At 35.6% G+C, this 19,677-nt stretch overlaps 1 protein-coding gene across 2 annotated transcripts in view; it reads left to right on the forward strand.

Moving 5' to 3' along the window:
* The window catches only part of HOMER1 (homer scaffold protein 1), a 121,067-nt gene that overhangs the window by 89,643 nt on the left and 11,747 nt on the right, over window positions 1-19,677 (forward strand). For both annotated transcript variants that reach the window (XM_070234631.1, XM_023618107.2), the window contains exons 6-8: window positions 5,051-5,207; window positions 8,983-9,093; window positions 9,738-9,818. In XM_070234631.1, coding sequence (XP_070090732.1) covers window positions 5,051-5,207; window positions 8,983-9,093; window positions 9,738-9,818 — 349 coding nt within the window. The remainder of the gene's footprint in view (window positions 1-5,050; window positions 5,208-8,982; window positions 9,094-9,737; window positions 9,819-19,677) is intronic.

The following is a 19,677-nucleotide window of genomic DNA, read 5'->3' on the forward strand; positions in this document are numbered from 1 at the left end:
TTCCCCCAGCACCTGGCAACCACCCTTCTACTTTTTGTCTCTATAAATTTGACTACTCTAGGTAGCTTACTTAAGTAGAATCGTATAATATTTGTCTTTTCGTGATGAGGTTATTTCACTTAGCATAATGTCCTCAGGGTTCATCCATGTTGTAGCATGTGCCAGAATTTCTTTCCATTTTAAGGCTCAATAATATTCCATTGTATGTATGTACCACATTTTGTTTATCCATTCATCAGTGGATACTTGAGTTGCTTCTACCTTTTGAACTATTGAGAATATTACTGCTATGAACGTTGTTGTACAAACATCTTTTAGATATATTACTGAGAAGTAGAATTACTAGACCATATGGTAATTCCATTCTTAATTTTTTTGGAAACTGTCATTCTGTTTTCCACAGCAGCTGCACCATGTTACATTCCCACCAACAACGCACAAGGGTTCTAATTTCTCCACATCCTCACCAACATTTGATATTTTTGGTTTTTTGGTGGTAGCTATCCTAATGGGTGTGAAATGGTATCTCATTGTGAATTTGATTTGCGTTTCCCTAATGATGAGTGAGGTTGAGCACCTTTTCAAGTGCTTGTTGCCCATTTGTATGTCTCCTTTGGAGAAATGTCTGTTCAAGTCCTTTGCCCATGTTTAAACAGATTGTTTGGTTTTTGTTGTTGTTGAGTTGCAGGAGTTCTTTATATATTCTGCATATTAACCCCTTATCAGATATATGATTTGTAAATATATTCTCCCATTCTGTGGGTTGCCTTTTCACTCTTTTGATTGTGTCTTTTGATGCACAGCATTTTTAAATTTTGCTTTAGTCCAAATTTATCTATTTTTTCTTTTATTGCTTGTGCTTTTTGTGTTGTATTTAAGATATCACTGCAAGTCTAATGTCATAAAGCTTTTCTAGTGTGTTTTCTTCTTATAAGTTTTATAGTTCTAGCTCTTCTCTTTAGGTCTTTGATCCATTTTTACTTAATTTTTGTATATGGTGTGAGACACAGGCCCGACTTCCTTCTTTTGTATGTGGATACCCAATTTTCCCAGCACCATTGGTTGAAAAGACTGTCTTTTCCCTATTGAATGGTCATGGTGATCATATATATGAAAATCATTTAACTGTATATGTGAGAGTTTATTTCTGGACTCTATTCCATTGACCTTTAAGGCTGTCTTTATGCAGGCTTAAGGTACCACACTGTTTTGATTACTATAGCTTTGTGATAAGTTTTGAAATTAGGAAATGTGAGACCTCCAACCTCGTTCTTTTTCAAGATTGTTTTGTCTGTTTGGAGTCTCTCGAGACACCATATGAATTTTAGGATGGATTTTTCCATTTCTCAAAAAAAACACCTTTGGAATGGTGGTAGGGATTACATTGAATCTATAGATCACTTTGGGTTGTATTGACACCTTCACAATATTAAGTCTTTCAGTCCATGTACATGGTATTTCTTTCCATTCATTTGTGTTATCTTTAATTTCATTGAGCAACATTTTATAGTTTTCAGTGTACAAGTCTTTCACCTCCTTGGTTAACTTTATTCCTAAGTAGTTGATTATTTTTGGTGCTATTTTAAATGGAATTGTTTTCTTAAGTTCCTTTTGGGTTGTTCGATGTGTATAGAATCACAACTGAGTTTTGTGTGCTGATTTTTGTATCCTACAACTTTGCCAAACTCATTTGTTAGTTCTAACAGCTTTTTTTGTGGAATCTTTACAGTTTTCTACATATAAGATCATGTCATTTGCAAACAGATAATTTTACTTCTTCCTTTCCAATTTGGACACCTTTTATTTCTTTTTCTTGCCTAATTACTCTGGCTAAGACTTCCAGTACTATGTTGAATTTGAAGTGGCAAAAGCCAGCATCCTTGTCTTGCTTCTGATCTTAGAGGAAAAGTCTTCAGTCTTTCACCATTGAGTCTGATGTTGGCCGTGTGCTTTGCATATATGGCCTTTATTATGTCGGGGCAGTTTCCTTCTGTTTCTAGTGTATTTTTTTTGTCATGAAAGCAGATGTTGAATTTTGTCAGATGCTTTTTCTACATCATTTGAGATGATTATGTGTTTTTTTCTTTCATTCTGTTAAAGTAGTGTGTATTACATTGATTTTTGTATGTTGACCCATCCTTGCATTCCAGAATCTCTTTTCATTTTTTTAATAGTGTCTTTCAAAGAGAAGTTTTTAGTTTTTATGAAATCCCTTTTATCAGTTTTTTTAATGGATCATGCTTTTGGTGTTGTATCTGAGAAATATTTACCTAACCAAAGGTCACAAGATTTTCTCCTGTGGCTTCTTCTGGAAGTGTTATTTATTGAATTAATTTTTGTATAAGATAGGAGATATGAGTCAAGATTCTTTTTTGTGTGTGTGTGGTTATACAGTTGTTTCAGCATCATTTGTTTAAGAGACTATTCTTTCTCCTTTGAATTGCCTTGCATCTTTTATAATTATCTTCATTTTGATCATTTCCAGATACTTTTGTATCTTCACATGATCTTCCCTGTGTATGTCTGTGTCCTAATCTCATCTTCGTATAAGGACACCAGTTATATTGGATTAGGGCCCACCCTAATGACCCCATTCAACCTGACTTCTCCAGATATAGTCATATTCTGAGGTACTGGGAGTTAGGACTTCAGTGTATTAATGGGCAGAGCAGAGTGGGGGGAGGTGGGGCTGGGGCGGCACACAATTCAGCCCATAACACAGAATTTAAAAAACCAGTCAGAAATGTAGAGATCACCTAGGACAGCACTATCCAATAGAACGTTCTGTGACGATGGAAAGTTCTATATCTTTGCCGTCCGGTATGGTAGGCCCTAGCCACGTGTGGCTACTGAGTACATGAAATGTGCCTAATGGAACTGAGAAGCTGAGTTTTCAACTTTATTTAATTCTGAGCAATTTAAATTTAAATGGCCACATGCAGCTAGTGGCTGACATTTGGACAGTGCAAATCCTGACTAATCTCCATTTGACATATGAAGAACTAAGGATCAGAGTGGTTGAAAAACTAGTCCAAGATCACACAAATAATTATTGAAATAATTGTGGTGTAGGCTGAGTTCTCAATGTTTTAATAGACTTTGCTACCTATATAGATTATAAAATAAAACCTAGAGAAATAAAATATAAAACACCCTCATTTTTGTTCTTTTTCCTGCTCTAAAGGCATTTGGTAATCTTACTTTATAATTATGAAACTTTCAACAAATCAATTTTGTAAATATTCAAAATCATTTTTTCTTTTTAATTTTTAAAGAGTTTGATATTTGCTTGTGTAAAGTGTTTAAATTTCTTTGTAGGATTTTTGTTGTCAGATTGAAGGGCCCGTTTAAGTAAAACTCATCTCTGTATCAGAAAAATCGGTGGGTGGTTTGAAAACAAAATCTAATTCTCTTAGAGCAAGTGAATTGGTGCCTGCTTTGCTCAGAAAATCTGCATCTGGAAAACCATCCACAAAAGAAATAGAAGGAGCTTTTTTTTAAAGATGGAAATGCGGTGTTAAGTTAATAGCTTAAACTTACTGTTTGATTCTGTCCTTTCATGTTTTAGTGAAATATTCTCGGTAAACTTTAGAAAATTTTTTAACTTTTCATTTTAAACTAAATTTATAGAGAAATTTATAATTTTAAATTTATAGAAAAATTACAAAAACTGTACAGAGAATCCTTGTATACCTCTCACCCAGCTTCCCTTGATGTTAACATCTTACATATCCATAGTATAATTATCAAAACCAGGAAATTAACATTCTTACAATACTACTAAGCTACAGATCTTAGTTTTCACCAATGTCCCTTTTCTGTTCTAGGAACCTACCTAGGATCCCATATTTCATTTAATTATTTCTTTTTAGTCTCCTCCGTTCTGTTTCTCAGTCTTGTCTTTTTTGACACTTGTGAAGAGTACCAATCAATTATGTTGTAAAATGTTCCTGAGTTTGGGTTACATAATGTTTTCTCATAATTGGAATGAGGGTCATGCATTTTTGGCAAGAATACCACAGAAATGATCTTATGATGCTGATGTGTCTTACTACTGGTGATGAGCTTTAGAAATCTTGATGATAGAAACTAGACTTTCTTTTATGTAATATATATTAAAATTACCATAAAATGTCCTTCCATCAAAGTATTTGCTCTGTGATGCAAATGGCTTATTAAAATTAAAATACTGACTAAAGAAGGCTATTTCATCACAAGTTAGTTAATGGGATGAAGTTAGTAGAATTTCACTAATAGGAGTAAACTGTTCACTAATGAGACTTTAAATGAGGCAATTTTTTCTTCATTGGGAAGTAACAAAAGGAATTTTCAAGAGAGGGGTCTTCCTAACTAATAGAATTGTCCTTGTAATAGCAAGTTGTCTTGGTTGAGATACTTAACTCTGGGCAACTTATAGACTAGAACATTAAGTGAGGAAAAAGAGATTGCTTTAGTTTTGTTCTTAAGTGATACTGGAATTCTATCAGAAATTAAGTCATTATAACCAGTTTCTAGATGTAGGCTGTCATATGACCTGAAATCAATTTATTGCAGCAAATTTGTGTATTTTGGGCATTTTAAAATTCTGAATAAGATGAAATAATTTCAAAAGACATACTATATTACATGTTGTTATTGACATTGAAGTGCCCGCATATGTTTCATATGAAGGAATGAAATTGTACTTCAGGCTTTGATGCTTTTAAAAATATAGTACATTTTTAGGTTTTGTTTATAGATATTTTTCAGAATATAATATTTATTCCTCAAAAGAGAATGGATAGAAACTCTTCTGTAGGTTCCTGTATCTGTCATAATGAAGGGAACTATTCCACATTAAGCCTACTACTTTGGTACTTTTTATATTTCTACACTTGCTAGGTTTTCTTCACTAGGAACATTTCAATGAAATATTAGTGCTTTTATTCTTTTTGTGTTGTCTTTGAAACATTCATGGACTATAAAACAAATAATAGAACTGAGTACTGCTGTCCTTTTAAAGTAACAATATTCAGGGTAATGGATAGAATTTTCTTTTCTTTCATTTTAGTTCAGCAATCAGCAAACACTGGGAGGCTGAACTGGCCACCCTCAAAGGAAATAATGCCAAGCTCACTGCAGCCCTGTTGGAGTCCACTGCCAACGTGAAACAATGGAAGCAGCAACTCGCTGCATATCAAGAGGAAGCAGAACGTCTGCACAAGCGGGTAAGTTCAGTGCTGCTGTCCATAGGGATTTGTGGCTAACGGATCGCCTTCATCAGAGGAAACTGCAGCACAGACACATCTGGAGATTTTTGTTGGTTGTCAGAACATTTATAGGGGTTGTAGTGTATGTGGCTTTATTGGTTAAGTATTTTCCACAGTTTAGTGAGAATGAAGAATACACAGCTTTTGGAGTCGAAAGACCTGATTTCAAATTCCTATTCTGCCGCTTATTAGCTGTATGACCTTTGTAACTAATTCCCCTCTTTCTGCTCAGTATTCTCATCTATATAGCAATAATAATATAAACTGTAAATTCCTGTGGAAATTGAGACACTGAATTGACATGTCATTGCACTGAGTTCATGATAATGCTTTTATTATTTTATTCTATTGTTTTCTAAAGAAAGAACAATTTGAACAATATAGATTTTTTATAAAAGTTGATAATAGAAATAAGGAGCAGAAAAAGAAAAATCAGAAATCCTAATATCAGAAGCCCAAACAATTACTTATAAAGAATTTTTTTTATTCAGAGCATGTGCATTCACCCAGCAGGAAGCAGATGCCACTAATTTCCCTTTTAAAAAGGAATACCATATAAGAATATGGGTAAATATTAAAAATTTTTTCTCTTGGGGCTGGCCCCATGGCCGAGTGGTTAAGTTCGCGCACTCAGCTGCAGGCCGCCCAGTGCTTTGTTGGTTCGAATCCAGGGCGCGGATATGGCACTGCTCATCAAACCACGCTGAGGCGGCGTCCCACATGCCACAACTAGAAGGACCCACAACGAAGAATATACAACTATGTACTGGGGGGCTTTGGGGAGAAAAAGGAAAAAAAATAAAATCTTAAAAAAAAAAAAAAAAAGGAATACCATAGAAGTGACTGCATAGACAAAGGGCTCAGGACCAGAGCACAACTGGAGTGTAATAGGAGCAGAGTGACAGGGGAAGTAAGGTAGAAATGGAATAGAGACAGGAGGGAAAGCAAGAACCCTGAGTAAATATTATTCTATCCTAAGTATAAAAGTTAACTTATAAGGGGGAAGAGGGAATTTGTTGTTAAATGAGTGTAGTTTCCATTTTGTGAGATGAAGAAGTTCTGGAGATCTGTTTCACAGCAGCGTGAATATGCTTAACGCTGCTGAACTGTACACTCAAAACAGTTACGATGATAAATTTTACATTATGTGTTTTTTACTACAAAAAATAACCTTATGATAATTAACTCATAAGCCAGTAAATATTCGTTGAGGAGCTATCATATCTCCTTTTTGTGTAATCTCTGCCCTCAAGGAATTTTTTCTTTAAATAGTCCATTGAATTTTAAAGAATTTAAGAAATGAATCTTTTTATTTACTCACATGTTTATAATTTCCAGTGCTCTTCTTCCCTTCCTGTAGATTTGAATTTTCATCATATGTCGTTTCTCTTCAGCATGAATAACTTTCTTTAGTATTTAGTTGCATACTAGCAACAAATTCTCCCAGCTTTTCTGTATGGTTGTCTAGAGAGATTTTTGTCTTTACTGTAGGTTGCGTTTTTCCTATTTGTTCACCTCTACTCATTTTCAGCTGTATATGGACATTATAGATGAGATGATGGAGCCCATAGATTCTGTTATCTTCCTCTGAATAGTGTTGATTTTTCTTTCAGCAAGCAGTTAAACTGCTTGTAGATTACTTAGAGTTTGTGGAGGCATGGACTTATGCTTTACTAGTTGGTTTATTTTTATTTTGCCCTTAATCCTATGGTGAATCCCTTAGTCCTGGGAAATCTTTATTTCTAAGCCATAACCCTTCTGGGGTTTCAGTGGGAAGCTTAGGGTGTTTACCAGGCATTCAGATTTGGTGGGGCTCAAACTTCAAACTGTCTTTTCTGTGGTGAGCACTACCACAACTTAGCCCTTTCAGCCTTCCAGCTTTTTCCCACCCGCCCGGACTCCTTGGCTTCTTACCCACGCGTGTTCACTTCAGGGTTCAGCCTGAGATTTGAGGGAAGTCTGTATGCTTATTTGAAGGCTTTCTTTCATACAGTTCCCTCAATTTCTAGCTGTTTCAGCTGTTCTGAAGAATCCCCAAATTCTCAGGCTTCTCAGGGACATGAGACCACAGGTTTTTGCTTGAGGTCTGGTCAGCAGTTCAGACAGACTCAGAGTGCCTTCAGGCAACGAGACGTTTAAATGTGTCTCACCCAGTGTGACTGCATTCTTTGTCTTTTGCCCAATTTGTTCACTCCCCAGGGCCTTCAAACAGTTGTTTTATACATTTTGCCCATGATTTGAATTGTTATCTGTGGGAATGTTAATCCAGTAAAAACTGCTCCATCATTATCAGAAGTGGAACTCCTCATAAGTAATTTATTATCTAATTGGACAAAGAAAACTAATATATGTTAAATAATAGGGAAATAATTCCCAAGGTTTTGGAAGAGATGTCCAGTTTTGTGGACAGAGGGTAGGGGAGTCTGGAGGGCTTGAGTAAATAGGAATGGCTTTCTGGAGAAAGTATGTGCTGAGCTGAGAGTTGAGGGTTTGGTAAAGTCTGAATGGTTTTCAGAGGTAAGAGAGGACGATCAGGTTAAGTCAACAAGATGGATGTGAACGTGGTTTGTTCTTAGGACAAGGAAACTTGTGTGCTTTTAGTTGGAAGTACACAGTGAGTGTCTTGGGCAATGAGGATGCTTAAATAGTTTGGGGCTAGTATATGGAGGAACTGAGGGTTTCGATTTGATTGTAGAAAAGAGGAGCAATTGAAAGCTTTGAATGGAGCCATCACACAATGAGAGATGAATGTTAGCAGTTGCAAAAGAGATAAAAATAGACAAAGGTTCTAATTAAGTCCTCTGGCCAGGCAGGCCATTGCTCTTTGTTTAGGCCTGGATGATAGGGGTCTGCACAAGGCTGGTAGTACATGAATAGAAAGGAAGAAAGTGATAGGAGAGGTGGAGTGACAGAAGGTGGAGGGTATTTAGATATTTGAAAAACGTGAGGGAGAGGGATTTGCTCTGTTTCTTTAATAGTCTAGAATTTACTGTATTTGAGTCAACTAAAACGTATGCCGTCCTGATGTGTGCAAAGAGCTGTGGTAGGGTATGTGTGTGTGTTTGTGTTGACTTCTGTTTGACTCTTTGGGGATGATATGACTTTAGGGACAATGTGCTTCTTTGTTTTCTCAAAAAATATCAAGTGCTTATTAAAAGTTGTTTTGCTCTTTGGGCCCTCAGTAAATTGTTATTGACTCAAGAACTGTTATCTTTTGCCATAACAGACCCAACTGTGTGAAGTCATTCTAGTATGTAATGATTTAAGTTGTGTTTTAAGTATATCTTTTCTTCCAGATTCTCTTACATTTTGGAAATGTATTTGAAAAACTACTCGCTTCTGCAAGGCCAGTTTTCAGAACTCATATGTAATTTGAAGGCTACAGATGGAGGGCAGATGGCTATATCTGATTTTGAATATGTTTTCAGAAGAAATTTTTAAAGAAGACTTTCATTACAGGATTCTCGATTGTCATTAACCACTTAATTTAAGTTTTAATAAACTTTTCATGACCAAGCCACGTAAATAATTATTTCCTGTTGTCTTTTTTCTTTGTCATAAATTCATATCTTTAAAGAATCTATTCATTCTACCCTGAGTGTCTTAATATTTCTCAAAATTAATTTTCATATACGGATTCAAAGTTCATTATTCACCTATCAGGGGCTTATTATATCTTCAGCAAGAAGTCCTTTGAAATGGTCAAATAATTTGTGTTCTCATTTAATTTTAGGTGACCGAGCTTGAATGTGTTAGTAGCCAAGCAAATGCAGTGCACACCCATAAGTCAGAATTAAATCAGACGATACAGGAACTGGAAGAGACGCTGAAAGTGAAGGAGGAGGTATTTGCTACTACTCACTCGTCTTCACTCTAGTTACTAACGTGTATAAAGTGTTAGAGTCTGTGTCAGAGTTAAAGGCACTTTGTGGAATAAAGTGAGGTGGTGGGGGTTTTTTAGGATGAAATTTTTCTTGAGTGATATTAATCTGGTTCATATTTCCCATCTTTGTTTCTGTTGTTATGAATTATGGTGAGGCCATCAGACTGTTACACCGCCTGTTGTTGCCTTCTGGATGAGAGTTGCATTAACACAATCGACAGAAAACCATTAGAAGTTAAATGAATTTTACAAGCTGTTGCTTTCTCTGGTTTCCAGTCAAAAGATTTAATATACCAGGAAAGAATTATATCCACAAAGCGTGAAGCAACCTTAAAATGTTCAGATTGTTGTTTCTAAGCAGTGCTATATCAAAGCCACCAAGTTAGACTTGTTGCTTGTTTCTTAAGATCATTCTGTACTAGACAACATATGTGTAAAGATGAAGTCACCTCTCTAAAAGTCAGTATAAAGGGATGTTTTCTAAAGCTTTTATTGTTTTCAAACGACAGGGACAATAATTTCAGGGAAAAATGAGGCTTTCTCTTTCCTTGATGTAGTTTAAATGTTGTTAAAAGATTAATCTACTTTTTTTCTACTTTTTCTAGGAAATAGAAAGATTAAAACGAGAAATTGATAATGCCAGAGAGCTGCAGGAGCAGCGGGACTCCCTGACTCAGAAACTGCAGGTGAGCTGTGGGACCATTTGTGTTCATTTCTGCGTTGAGACATATCAGGCATTCTTTCACATGGTAATGGCTTTGTTTCTGAAACTCCGCTTTGTAGGTTCTTGATCATTTTTCTTTTCCGGGACTTCTGATTCATGCCTGATCTTTGATTTTTCGAAAATTACTTGATAACTTCATCTAGGTAGCTTATGATCATCATAGGTGATCATTTTAAAATTGTCCTTGGTAAATTATTTTAGAAATTTCTACTGTTTAACATAAAAAAATACCTTGAATTTAAAGAAAATTTCTCAAATGGATTTTATTCAGTTTAGGAATTCTCTTTTTTTTTTTTAACCCTGAACTAAAGTATGGATTACAGCAGTAATTCATGAAATGAATGAAATCAAGTTAGTGCTCTTTTTATTTCTTCAGTCTAATTTTACTCACATTTTGATGCATAGTATACTTCCTGATTCTAGTCTACCTGCGAATATCCTGTGTCAGTGGTAGTCACCATAGTTAGGGATGACTTTTCAAAATTTGATACCCAAGTTTCCTCCCGCCAGCTCAGGCGCTTTTCTTACAGCCCCATGGCTAGCTGCCTCAAGAAGGGTGAGGACCACTTGAGGGTCAGGAGGAGAAACAGTGTACGTGTAGAATGAAGAATTTGGGGTCAGGGGTGATAAGTGGGACCTGAAAGCCCAGGATTGGATGCATTTAATCCATGTAACAGTCATAAGAGGAAACTGAGGCTTGGATAGGTTCGCTTATCCAACCTGTATTTAAATGGAGACAGTCAAATTCTATGACAATAGAGATCCTTCATAAAGAAAACTTTCTTTATATGAAATGAAACGTGCTCTTCCATCGCTCGCTTTCAGTAGCTTGGGAAAAATGAGGTCACTTATTTTGGTTTGCCCTATTAGATGTTGTTTCTACATTTTAATCATCTGCGTAAAATAGTGGTTCTCAACTGAGGGCAGGTTTGTGCCCCAGGGGACATTTAACAATGTTCAGAGACATTTTTGATTTTCACAACTAGGACTGTGCTACTGATATCTAGTAGGTCGAAGCCAGAGATGCTGCTAAATAGTGAATTGTCCAACCCAAAATGTCAGTCGTGCCAAGGTTGAGAAACCCTGCTGTAGAACTAAAATATGAAGCATGAAATCAGGGCTGGAAGAGGTGAGGGAAATTCACTCTAGTTTTGTCTTTTGTTTATTTGGTTTCGCTGCATTTTTTGAGTCTTGCTATGATTCAGGCATATGCTAAGCACTTACATAGCTTAGTTCTGATTCACACAGTAACAGGTGTGTTATCCCCATTTCAAAGAGAAGGCAGCAGTTCAGAGGTGTTAACAAGTTTAATCAAGGCGCTTAGCTAGAAAGTAGTGAAAGCCTGGATTTGTTTCCATTCCAAAGTCTTTGTTCTTTCTGCATTACCACACTGCGTCCAAGCCATCCCTAACAATTCTTTAAAAAAATTTTTTGTTGTATATACATTTACATTGTCCCAGAGAAACCAAGAGATGATTTATTCATATTAAGCTTCTAAATGTGTTTCATCATTGATTCAGCAGTAATTGAGTTTTACAGCCCGCACTTGGAGTTGTGACTATCCATTCTTACCTGTTCTTTCACTGAATATCAAAAATACTTATCAAAACAACTTACCTGGAAAAGGACAAGGAATCTTTGAGAAAACCTAAAGATGAATTCTAAAAGGCCAAGCCAGAGAAATAACTTCTGTTTTTTTCCAATTGGAAGAAAGTTTCTCCTCTGTAGCCTGGTCCCTGCCACCTAAACATCTGTTTATCATAAGTCCTGACAGCCTGAACCTCCATTCATGAGTTCAGTCTAGAAAATTGAGATCATTAAATCCCTTGAATGGTAGAGGAACTTCTGTTATTGCACTGCATTGAATTGGGTTGTAGGTATGAACATGGATAGAAAATTCATAGTTATGGGTAAATTAAGAATAGTATGATATAATTTTTCTAATTTCCAAGGTGTTTTTTTCCCATATACTCATTGTAAGAAATTTAGAAAAATATAATTTAGCAAGTTAAAAAAATGAACCATAATCCCATCATCCGAAGGCAAGGCAATTGGCATTTCCTTCCCCCAATGTTCATTTGGATAACTTTTCTTTACATGAGATGTATAGATACCATTTCTTTATCTTGCTTTCCTAACTTGACATGTGTCATACGGCTGCATAGCATTCTCCTAGGTAGATGTACCAAAGTCTTCTCCCCCCATTCCTACAGGGATAGCCACTTATGTTGTTTCCTGTGTTAGCTGTAATAAATAATGTCGTAATGAATCTTTTTACGTAAATCTTTGCCTTTCTGATTATTTCTTTAAGATGAACTTTCAAAAGAGAATTACTTGGTGTCCATGTTTTAAGATTTCTTATGCTGAGCAATTGGTATCTGGATAGGCAGGATACCCACTGGATATTGGTCTCCCTCCATCTCTTTGCTGTCTGATGGGGAACAAAGGGGTTGCTCACTGTTTTTATTATTTTTATTTTTTGATTACAGGTAGGACTGAATAGTTTTTGATATGTTTATGGTCATGTATTGTGTGTGTATCTTGAAGGCACCAAGCCTGTTTTCACCTTAGAACACATGGAATATCCTTGCCGGAGTTCTAAGCCCCCAGATCTTCAAATGGGCTGGTTCTACTTGTAATTTAGGTCTTGGCTCACATGTTAACTTCTCTGACTTCCCAATTTAAGCACTGCTCTGCTGGTCTCCAACCCCTACTCCTTGTACTCTTTGTAATATTACCATGTTTTATTTTCCTCTAGTACTTACTGTCCTATATGAAATGATCTTTTTCATGTTTATTTTATTTTATTTTATTTTATTTTTTTTAAAGATTTTATTTTTTCCTTTTTCTCCCCAAAGCCCCCGGTACATAGTTGTGTATTCTTCGTTGTGGGTTATTCTAGTTGTGGCATGTGGGACGCTGCCTCAGCGTGGTCTGATGAGCAGTGCCATGTCCACGCCCAGGATTCGAACTAACGAAACACTGGGCCGCCTGCAGCGGAGCGCGCGAACTTAACCACTCGGCCACGGGGCCAGCCCCATGTTTATTTTATTTTTAAACTATTTATTTTGAAGTAATTTGATTTACAGAAAAGTTGCAAAAATAATGCAAAGATTTTTCATATACCTTTCAGCCACAATCCCCCAAATGTTAACATTTTTGCCATATTTGTTTTGTGTTATCGTTCTTGAACTCTCTCTGTATACATACATATGTTTTCCCTGAAAGGTGTGAGAATAAGTTAAAGATATATCTCTTTACCTCTGAATACTTCAATGTGTATTTTCTAAGAATACAGACATTCTCTAACATAAACATCAAAATCAAGAAATTATCTATCTAAAGACTATTCAAATTCCCATAATTGTCCTAATAATCTCCTTTATAACAAAATTAAAGAATTGTTTTTCTGGTCTAGGATTCATTCCAGGGTCACATGTTACATTTAGTTGTCATGTGCATTTATTTTGATGTTCGCTTTGTCCCAGATTTGGCCAGTGGAAACCCCTTCAGTCCAGCCTCTGTGTCCTTTGGATGTGACCCCATGATTCTTTAAAGAACTTCTTTATGTTTTAGCACAACTACGTGTTCCAGGCTCATCTTGTATTTTCTCAGCTCCAGCCTTGGCGTTCTCTATTTCTCCAAGGAGAAATTTCTTTTAGCAGAGTTTGGTATTTAGAAACCAAGATCTGGGCACTAGATGTACTTGTTGCTATTGAGATGTCATTGTTTCCAGGCCCTCTTAATAAACAGAGCTAGAAGTACACACATACCACATTATGTTCATTTTAATAGCTATATAAACATATATTTTTTTAACTGAATTCATACTTATACCTCCCATTGCATTCCAGTACTGTGGAGTTCATTCTAGCCATGCCCATTTTCATGTTTGTAACTGCTTTCCACAATGTTAAGAAGCCTGATTCCCATTATCCACAGTATATTACTGACTTGCTCAGTCCAAGAAAGCACAGAAAGTAGTTTCTGAATTGCTAATTCATACCACTGCAACAAAACAAAACAAAACAAAACAAAAAACCTACTAACTAGAGATCAGTGTAATTCCTTTTGTCCTCAGCCTATGTTCAAAAGTTAGTTGGGTTAGTTCTTCCACTCTCCTCTTCAATTGGTTAGGTTATTCATTTGAAATGCAATTATGTTAATTTGTGTCATATTGGATTCCGTTTTAGTTTCTTCTTTCCCATACAAATTTATTTTATGTATGTATGTATTTACTAAGTATAGGAAACATTAGCATGGTTCCAAAAGTTAGAACTATTCAGAAAGACATTTTCAGAGAAGTATCATCCCGTTCCATCCAGTCTACCGCACTTTCAGCCCCATCCTTCCCATTCCATTCCTGTCTGACCCCTGTAGGTAACCAATCTCTTTAGTTTCTAGTTTATCCTTTCTGTGTTTCTTTTTATGCAAATGAATAGATATATCTATTTTTTTTATTCCCTCTCCTCTTTATTTTGTTACACAGATGGTGACATACTCTACATTACTCTTCTGCACTTTGCTTTTTTCACTTAAGATATATCCTAGAAATCACTCTGTTGGTTCACAGAGATCTTGTTCATTTTTCATAGCTGCATAGTACTTCATTTGTGTGTGTGATAGATTATTCAACCACATTCCTATATATGCGTATTTAGGTTGTTTCCTGCATTCTGCAACAGTACTGCAATGAGTAATCTTGTGCATAGATATTTTGTTATTGTTGGAGGTGTATCTTCAGGGTAAATTCTTAGAATTGAGATTTCTAAGTGAGAAGGTAAACACATGTAGTTTTGTTAAATATTGTCAGATTCCACTCCATAATGGATTGTGCCAATTCTCCCTTGTACCAGCAGTGTAAGTGAGTGCCTGTTTCTCCACAGCCTTGCCAACAAAACGTATTCTCATACTTTTTCACTTTTGGCAATGTGATAAATGAGAAATGATAATTTTAATTGGTGTATTTCATATTATGAGTGAAATTAAACATCTTTCATAAGCTAAAGGCTATTTCTTTATCTTTTTGTACACGTGTGGATTGTATGTTCATGTCTTTTACTCTTTTTTCTATAGGGCTTTTGGTCCTTTTTCCAAAAATTTTCAAGAGTTCTTTGTATATCTGTGATTATGTGTTACAAATATTTTCTCCCAGTTTGTCATTGTTTTTTGACTTTGCTTAAGATGTTGTTGTTGTTTTATGTAGTAGTCAAATTCATCATTCTTTTCTTTCATTGCTTCTGGCTTGTGAATTGTAATTAGATAATTCTTTTCCAGACTCAGATTATATAGGAATCCATCCATATTTCCCTCTAGTACTTAGACGGTTTCATTTTTTGCTTTTAGATCTCTGATTCATTTGGGGTTTATTCTTTTGTGTGTGGTGTGAGATAGGATCTAATTTTATCTTTTTCCAAATGCCTATCTAGTTATCTCATTACCATTAATTTAAAAGTTTATCCTTTTTCCCAGAGATTTGAGATACTCAATTTCCATATGTATTTGGGTCTATTTCTGGACTTCCTGTTCTGTTCCACTAGTCACTCTATCATCCATGCACCAGTACCACCCTGCTTTAATTGCAGAGGCTTTACAGTACATCTTAATGTCTGGGAGGGCCAATCACTCCTCGTTTTTCTTTTTCATTGTTTTCTATGTATTCTTCCATGTTTATTTTTCCATATGAACTTTAGTATTAACTTTAGTACCAATTTTAGTGTCAACTAAAAATTTATCTCTGTAGAAAAAAATGTATTGGGTTTGCTTACACTTTATAACGTAACTTTAGGAGAAGTGATATCTTCATGAGGTTTCTGTCTATCCAAGAACAAGGGATGTCTTCTGATTTGTCCACATCTGCTTCTGTGTTTTTCAGAAGTGCTTTAGGGTTTTCATCATGTGGATTTCACTTGTTTCATGTTTATTTCCAAATACGTTATCTGTTTTTTTGCTATTACAAGTAGGTTTTTCTCTACCATTGTGTCTTTTAATTGATTATTGTTTGTATATATGAAAGCTGTTGAATTCTGTATGCTAATTTGTGTGTGTGTGTGTGTGAGAGGAAGATTGACCCTGAGCCAACATCTGTTGCCAGTCTTCCTCTTTTTGCTTGAGGAAGATTGTCCCTGAGCTAACATCTGTGCCAGTCTTCCTCTGTTTTATTTGTGGGATGCTGCCACAGCATGGCTTGATGAGCAGTACCCTGTGCCACCAAAGCGGAGCACATGAGCTTAACCACTGCACCACCCGGCTGGCCTCACTGTGTGCCAGTTTTGTATACTGCTACCTTACTAAATTATTTTATTGTTTGAGCTAGTTTTGTCATTTATTCCATTGATTCTTTAAGATTTTTGCAGGTATACTAACATAATCTGCAAACAGAGGTAATTTTACTTCTTTTTTTCCCAATTCCTTATGCTTCTGTTGATTTTTCTTGTCAAATTATCTGTTAAAAACACCAATACAGTGTTAAACGATAGTGGAGATGATGGAATTATTGTGTTTGTGATCTTAGGGAAAATACCTCTAGTATTTTTCCGTCAAGGGAAATTCGGGCTTTAACACTAAAATATATGTATTTTATCATGTTATGAGAGTCTTCTTCATTCCTGTTTTCTTCAGTGTACTGAGAATCAGTGTTGAATTTTGTTAATGGCTTTTTTAGTATCTGTGGAGATAATCATAATTTTTTCTCCCTGAATCTATGAATATGGTTTGTTGTATTAATGGGTTTTCTAACCCTGAACTACCTTTGCTTCTGGAATAAATCTCATTTAGCTATGGTGTATTATTTTCTTAATAATGTGTTAGATTTTTATTCCCTATTATTTACAATTTTTACATGATATTCATTTGTGATGTCTCTAATTTTCATCTTTTCTGGGAGGGGACTATATTTATAAGATTTAAATATCAAGGTTATACTTGCTTCATAAAATAATTTGGAAGATTTTCATCATTTTCTGTGCTGTGGAATAATTAATGTCATATTGGAACTATCTGGTCTTTGAAGGTTTAATGGAATTCCTCCTTGAAACCATCTGGACCTGGTGGTTTTTTGTGGAGTAATTCTTTGATTACTCTCTGTTTCTTCTGCAGATGGTGGTCTGTTTAAGCTTGCCATCTAGGTTTTCAAATATTCAATGGGAACTCTTATAATCTCTTATTTTATATGCTTGTTCTTTATCCTTTTCTTTCCTGATTAAGTAAAGTTAAGCAATAATATGTCTATTTTGTTGTTTTTAAAAAACAAGATTTTGGGTGCTGGCCTGGTGGCGAAGTGGTTAAGTTCATGTGCTCTGCTTTGGTGGCCCAGGGTTCACAGGTTTGGATCCCTGGTACAGACCTACACACCACTCATCAAGCCATGCTGAGGTGGTGTCCCACATACAAAATAGAGGAAGATTGGCACAGATGTTAGCTCAGGGCCAGTCTTCCTCAGCAAAAGAAACCCCCAAGACTGTGATTTATTGATCGGTATCACTGTTTTTTTATCCTTAACTTATGAATTTCTACTTTTATCTTTATTATTCCTGCCTTGCAGTTTGTTTTGGCTTTTTTGTTCTTTTTCTAGCACTTTTAGAGGGGAATTTAATTCCCTTATTTTTATTCTTTCTCTTTTATTTATATGTGTTTAAAGCTGTAGACTTTTCTCTGATCATTGCTTTAAGTGTACCCATAGATTCTGATATTTAGTGTTTTCATTATCATTATTTCTTGAAATTCTGTAATTTTGGTTTTATTTCCTTTTCATGCAAGAGATGTTTAAAAGGAGGTGTTTTAATTTCCTAGTGGAAGAGCCTCTTTATTTTTTTGATTTAGTTATTAATTTCTAGTTTTATTGCTTTATAAACAAAAGGGTTTGTGTAATTTCTACATTACGTAATTTACTGCAGGGTTTTTTGCGTGACCTAATATATTGTCTGTTTTTGTGAATGCTCTTTATTGATTTTGTGATTTAGTTCTTCTGTATCCTTACCTTTTTTGGTTCCACTTGATCTGTCCTATATGAGAGTGGCATATTAAAGTCTCTCATCAGTGTATTTTTATCTGTGTCTCCTTACATCTCCTGTAGTTTCTACTATAAAAGTGGCTGCTGTGTTTCTTGGAACATAAACATAATTGTTATATCTTCATCGTGAGTTGTGGCTTTTAGCATTAAAACCTGCCTTCCTTTGCGACTTTTTCTACCAGTATCACACCTTTCATTATTTTGAGCTCATCTCATTGTTTTTGGTCTTTCTAAATGAATTTCTGGGTAGAAGGACCTTTTTACTTTATGATTCTGTTATCAGTTCCTAGTCTTATTGCATTGTGATCACAGAATGTTTTTGTAATTTTTTTTTAAAGATTTTACTTTTCCTTTTTCTACACAAAGCCCCTAGTACATAGTTGCATATTTTTAGTTGTGGGTCCTTCTCGTTGTGGCATGTGGGACACCGCCTCAGCATGGCCTAATGAGCAGTGCCGTGTCCGTGCCTAGGATCCAAACCGGCCAGACCCTGGGCCACCAAAGCGGAACACGTGAACTTAACCACTTGGCCACAGGGCCGGCCCCCTTTTGTAATATTTATACTTAACTTACTGCTAACTTTTTGTGATCTACTGTATGATCAGTTTTTGTGAGTGTTTTTTGTGTATCATGTACATTTAGTTGGGTAGTGCTTTGTGAGCCAAACTGAATTTTTTTTTTTTTTTTACTAGGTAACTCATTCATGTTTATTGATATGATTTTTATGTTTGGTCTCAACTTGTTATTATTTTATGTTGTAATTTGTGTGGTATATTAATTTGATTTTTCTCTTTCTCTATGTGATGTGTTCATTGCTCTTTTTATTATATCTTTTGATATTTAAGATGGTCTTAACTTTGTTAAGTTGCCTTTGTCATAATGGTTGCCTTTGAACCTAGACCATTTTAGAATGCTGCTAGTCATCTGTCTTCATGTTTAAACTTTCATTATCTGGTTTGATAGGTTTTAAGATATCTTTTGACTTTGAACTATACATATTCAATAATAAAAAGAAATGGGCAAAAAACCTGAAAAACAGGAGAGTTGATTAAACCATAGAAACAGAAGAAAAAAGCAAACTCATATCAGAAATGAAGACTGCATTGTAAGATGCCCAAGGAAAAATAGATTTGAATAAAAATTACTTTGTGGTCAATTATTTTAAAAATCCAAGGGAGTGAAAGTGAGATAAAGAAAGAAGGGAAAATAGTCAAAGTTTTTCGTGCTTGAATATCTGATTCAAGCTCTTTTTTGAATGCTTATTTGAGAATATTTAATTCAGAGTGGAGGGTTCTGATAGAGTTTTCTTGTGCTTCATAGTTGGTTTTTCGGGGGAGATTTTTATTTTCATCCACTGAAGTGTTTGGAGTACCATTTTCTATTTTCTTTTTTTTTTTTTTTTTTTTAAAGATTGGCACCTGAGCTAACAACTGTTGCCAATCTTTTTTTTTTTTTCTGCTTTTTCTCCCCAAATTCCCCCAGTACATAGTTGCATATTCTATGCTGTGGGTCCCTCTAGTTGTGGCATGTGGGACGTTGCCGGCCTGATGAGCAGTGCCATGTCCACACCCTGGATGCGAGCCAGTGAAACCCTGGGCTGCTGAAGCGGAGCGCGCAAACTTAACCATTCGGCCACAGGGCCGGCCCCCCTATTTTCATCTTACAACACTTAGGTGAAGATTGCTTGCACCTTTGTATTTAGTGGATAAAGTGGCAGTTTTGGGTGGTTTACCAATTCTTAGTTCAAAAATACCCTCTTTTGGGGAGAGGTGGTGTGCCCATCGAGATTTCAATTTTCTTTTGTCTTGGG

The sequence above is a fragment of the Equus caballus genome, chromosome 14 (assembly GCF_041296265.1).
Source record: "Equus caballus isolate H_3958 breed thoroughbred chromosome 14, TB-T2T, whole genome shotgun sequence".
NCBI classification, from domain to species: domain Eukaryota; kingdom Metazoa; phylum Chordata; class Mammalia; order Perissodactyla; family Equidae; genus Equus; species Equus caballus.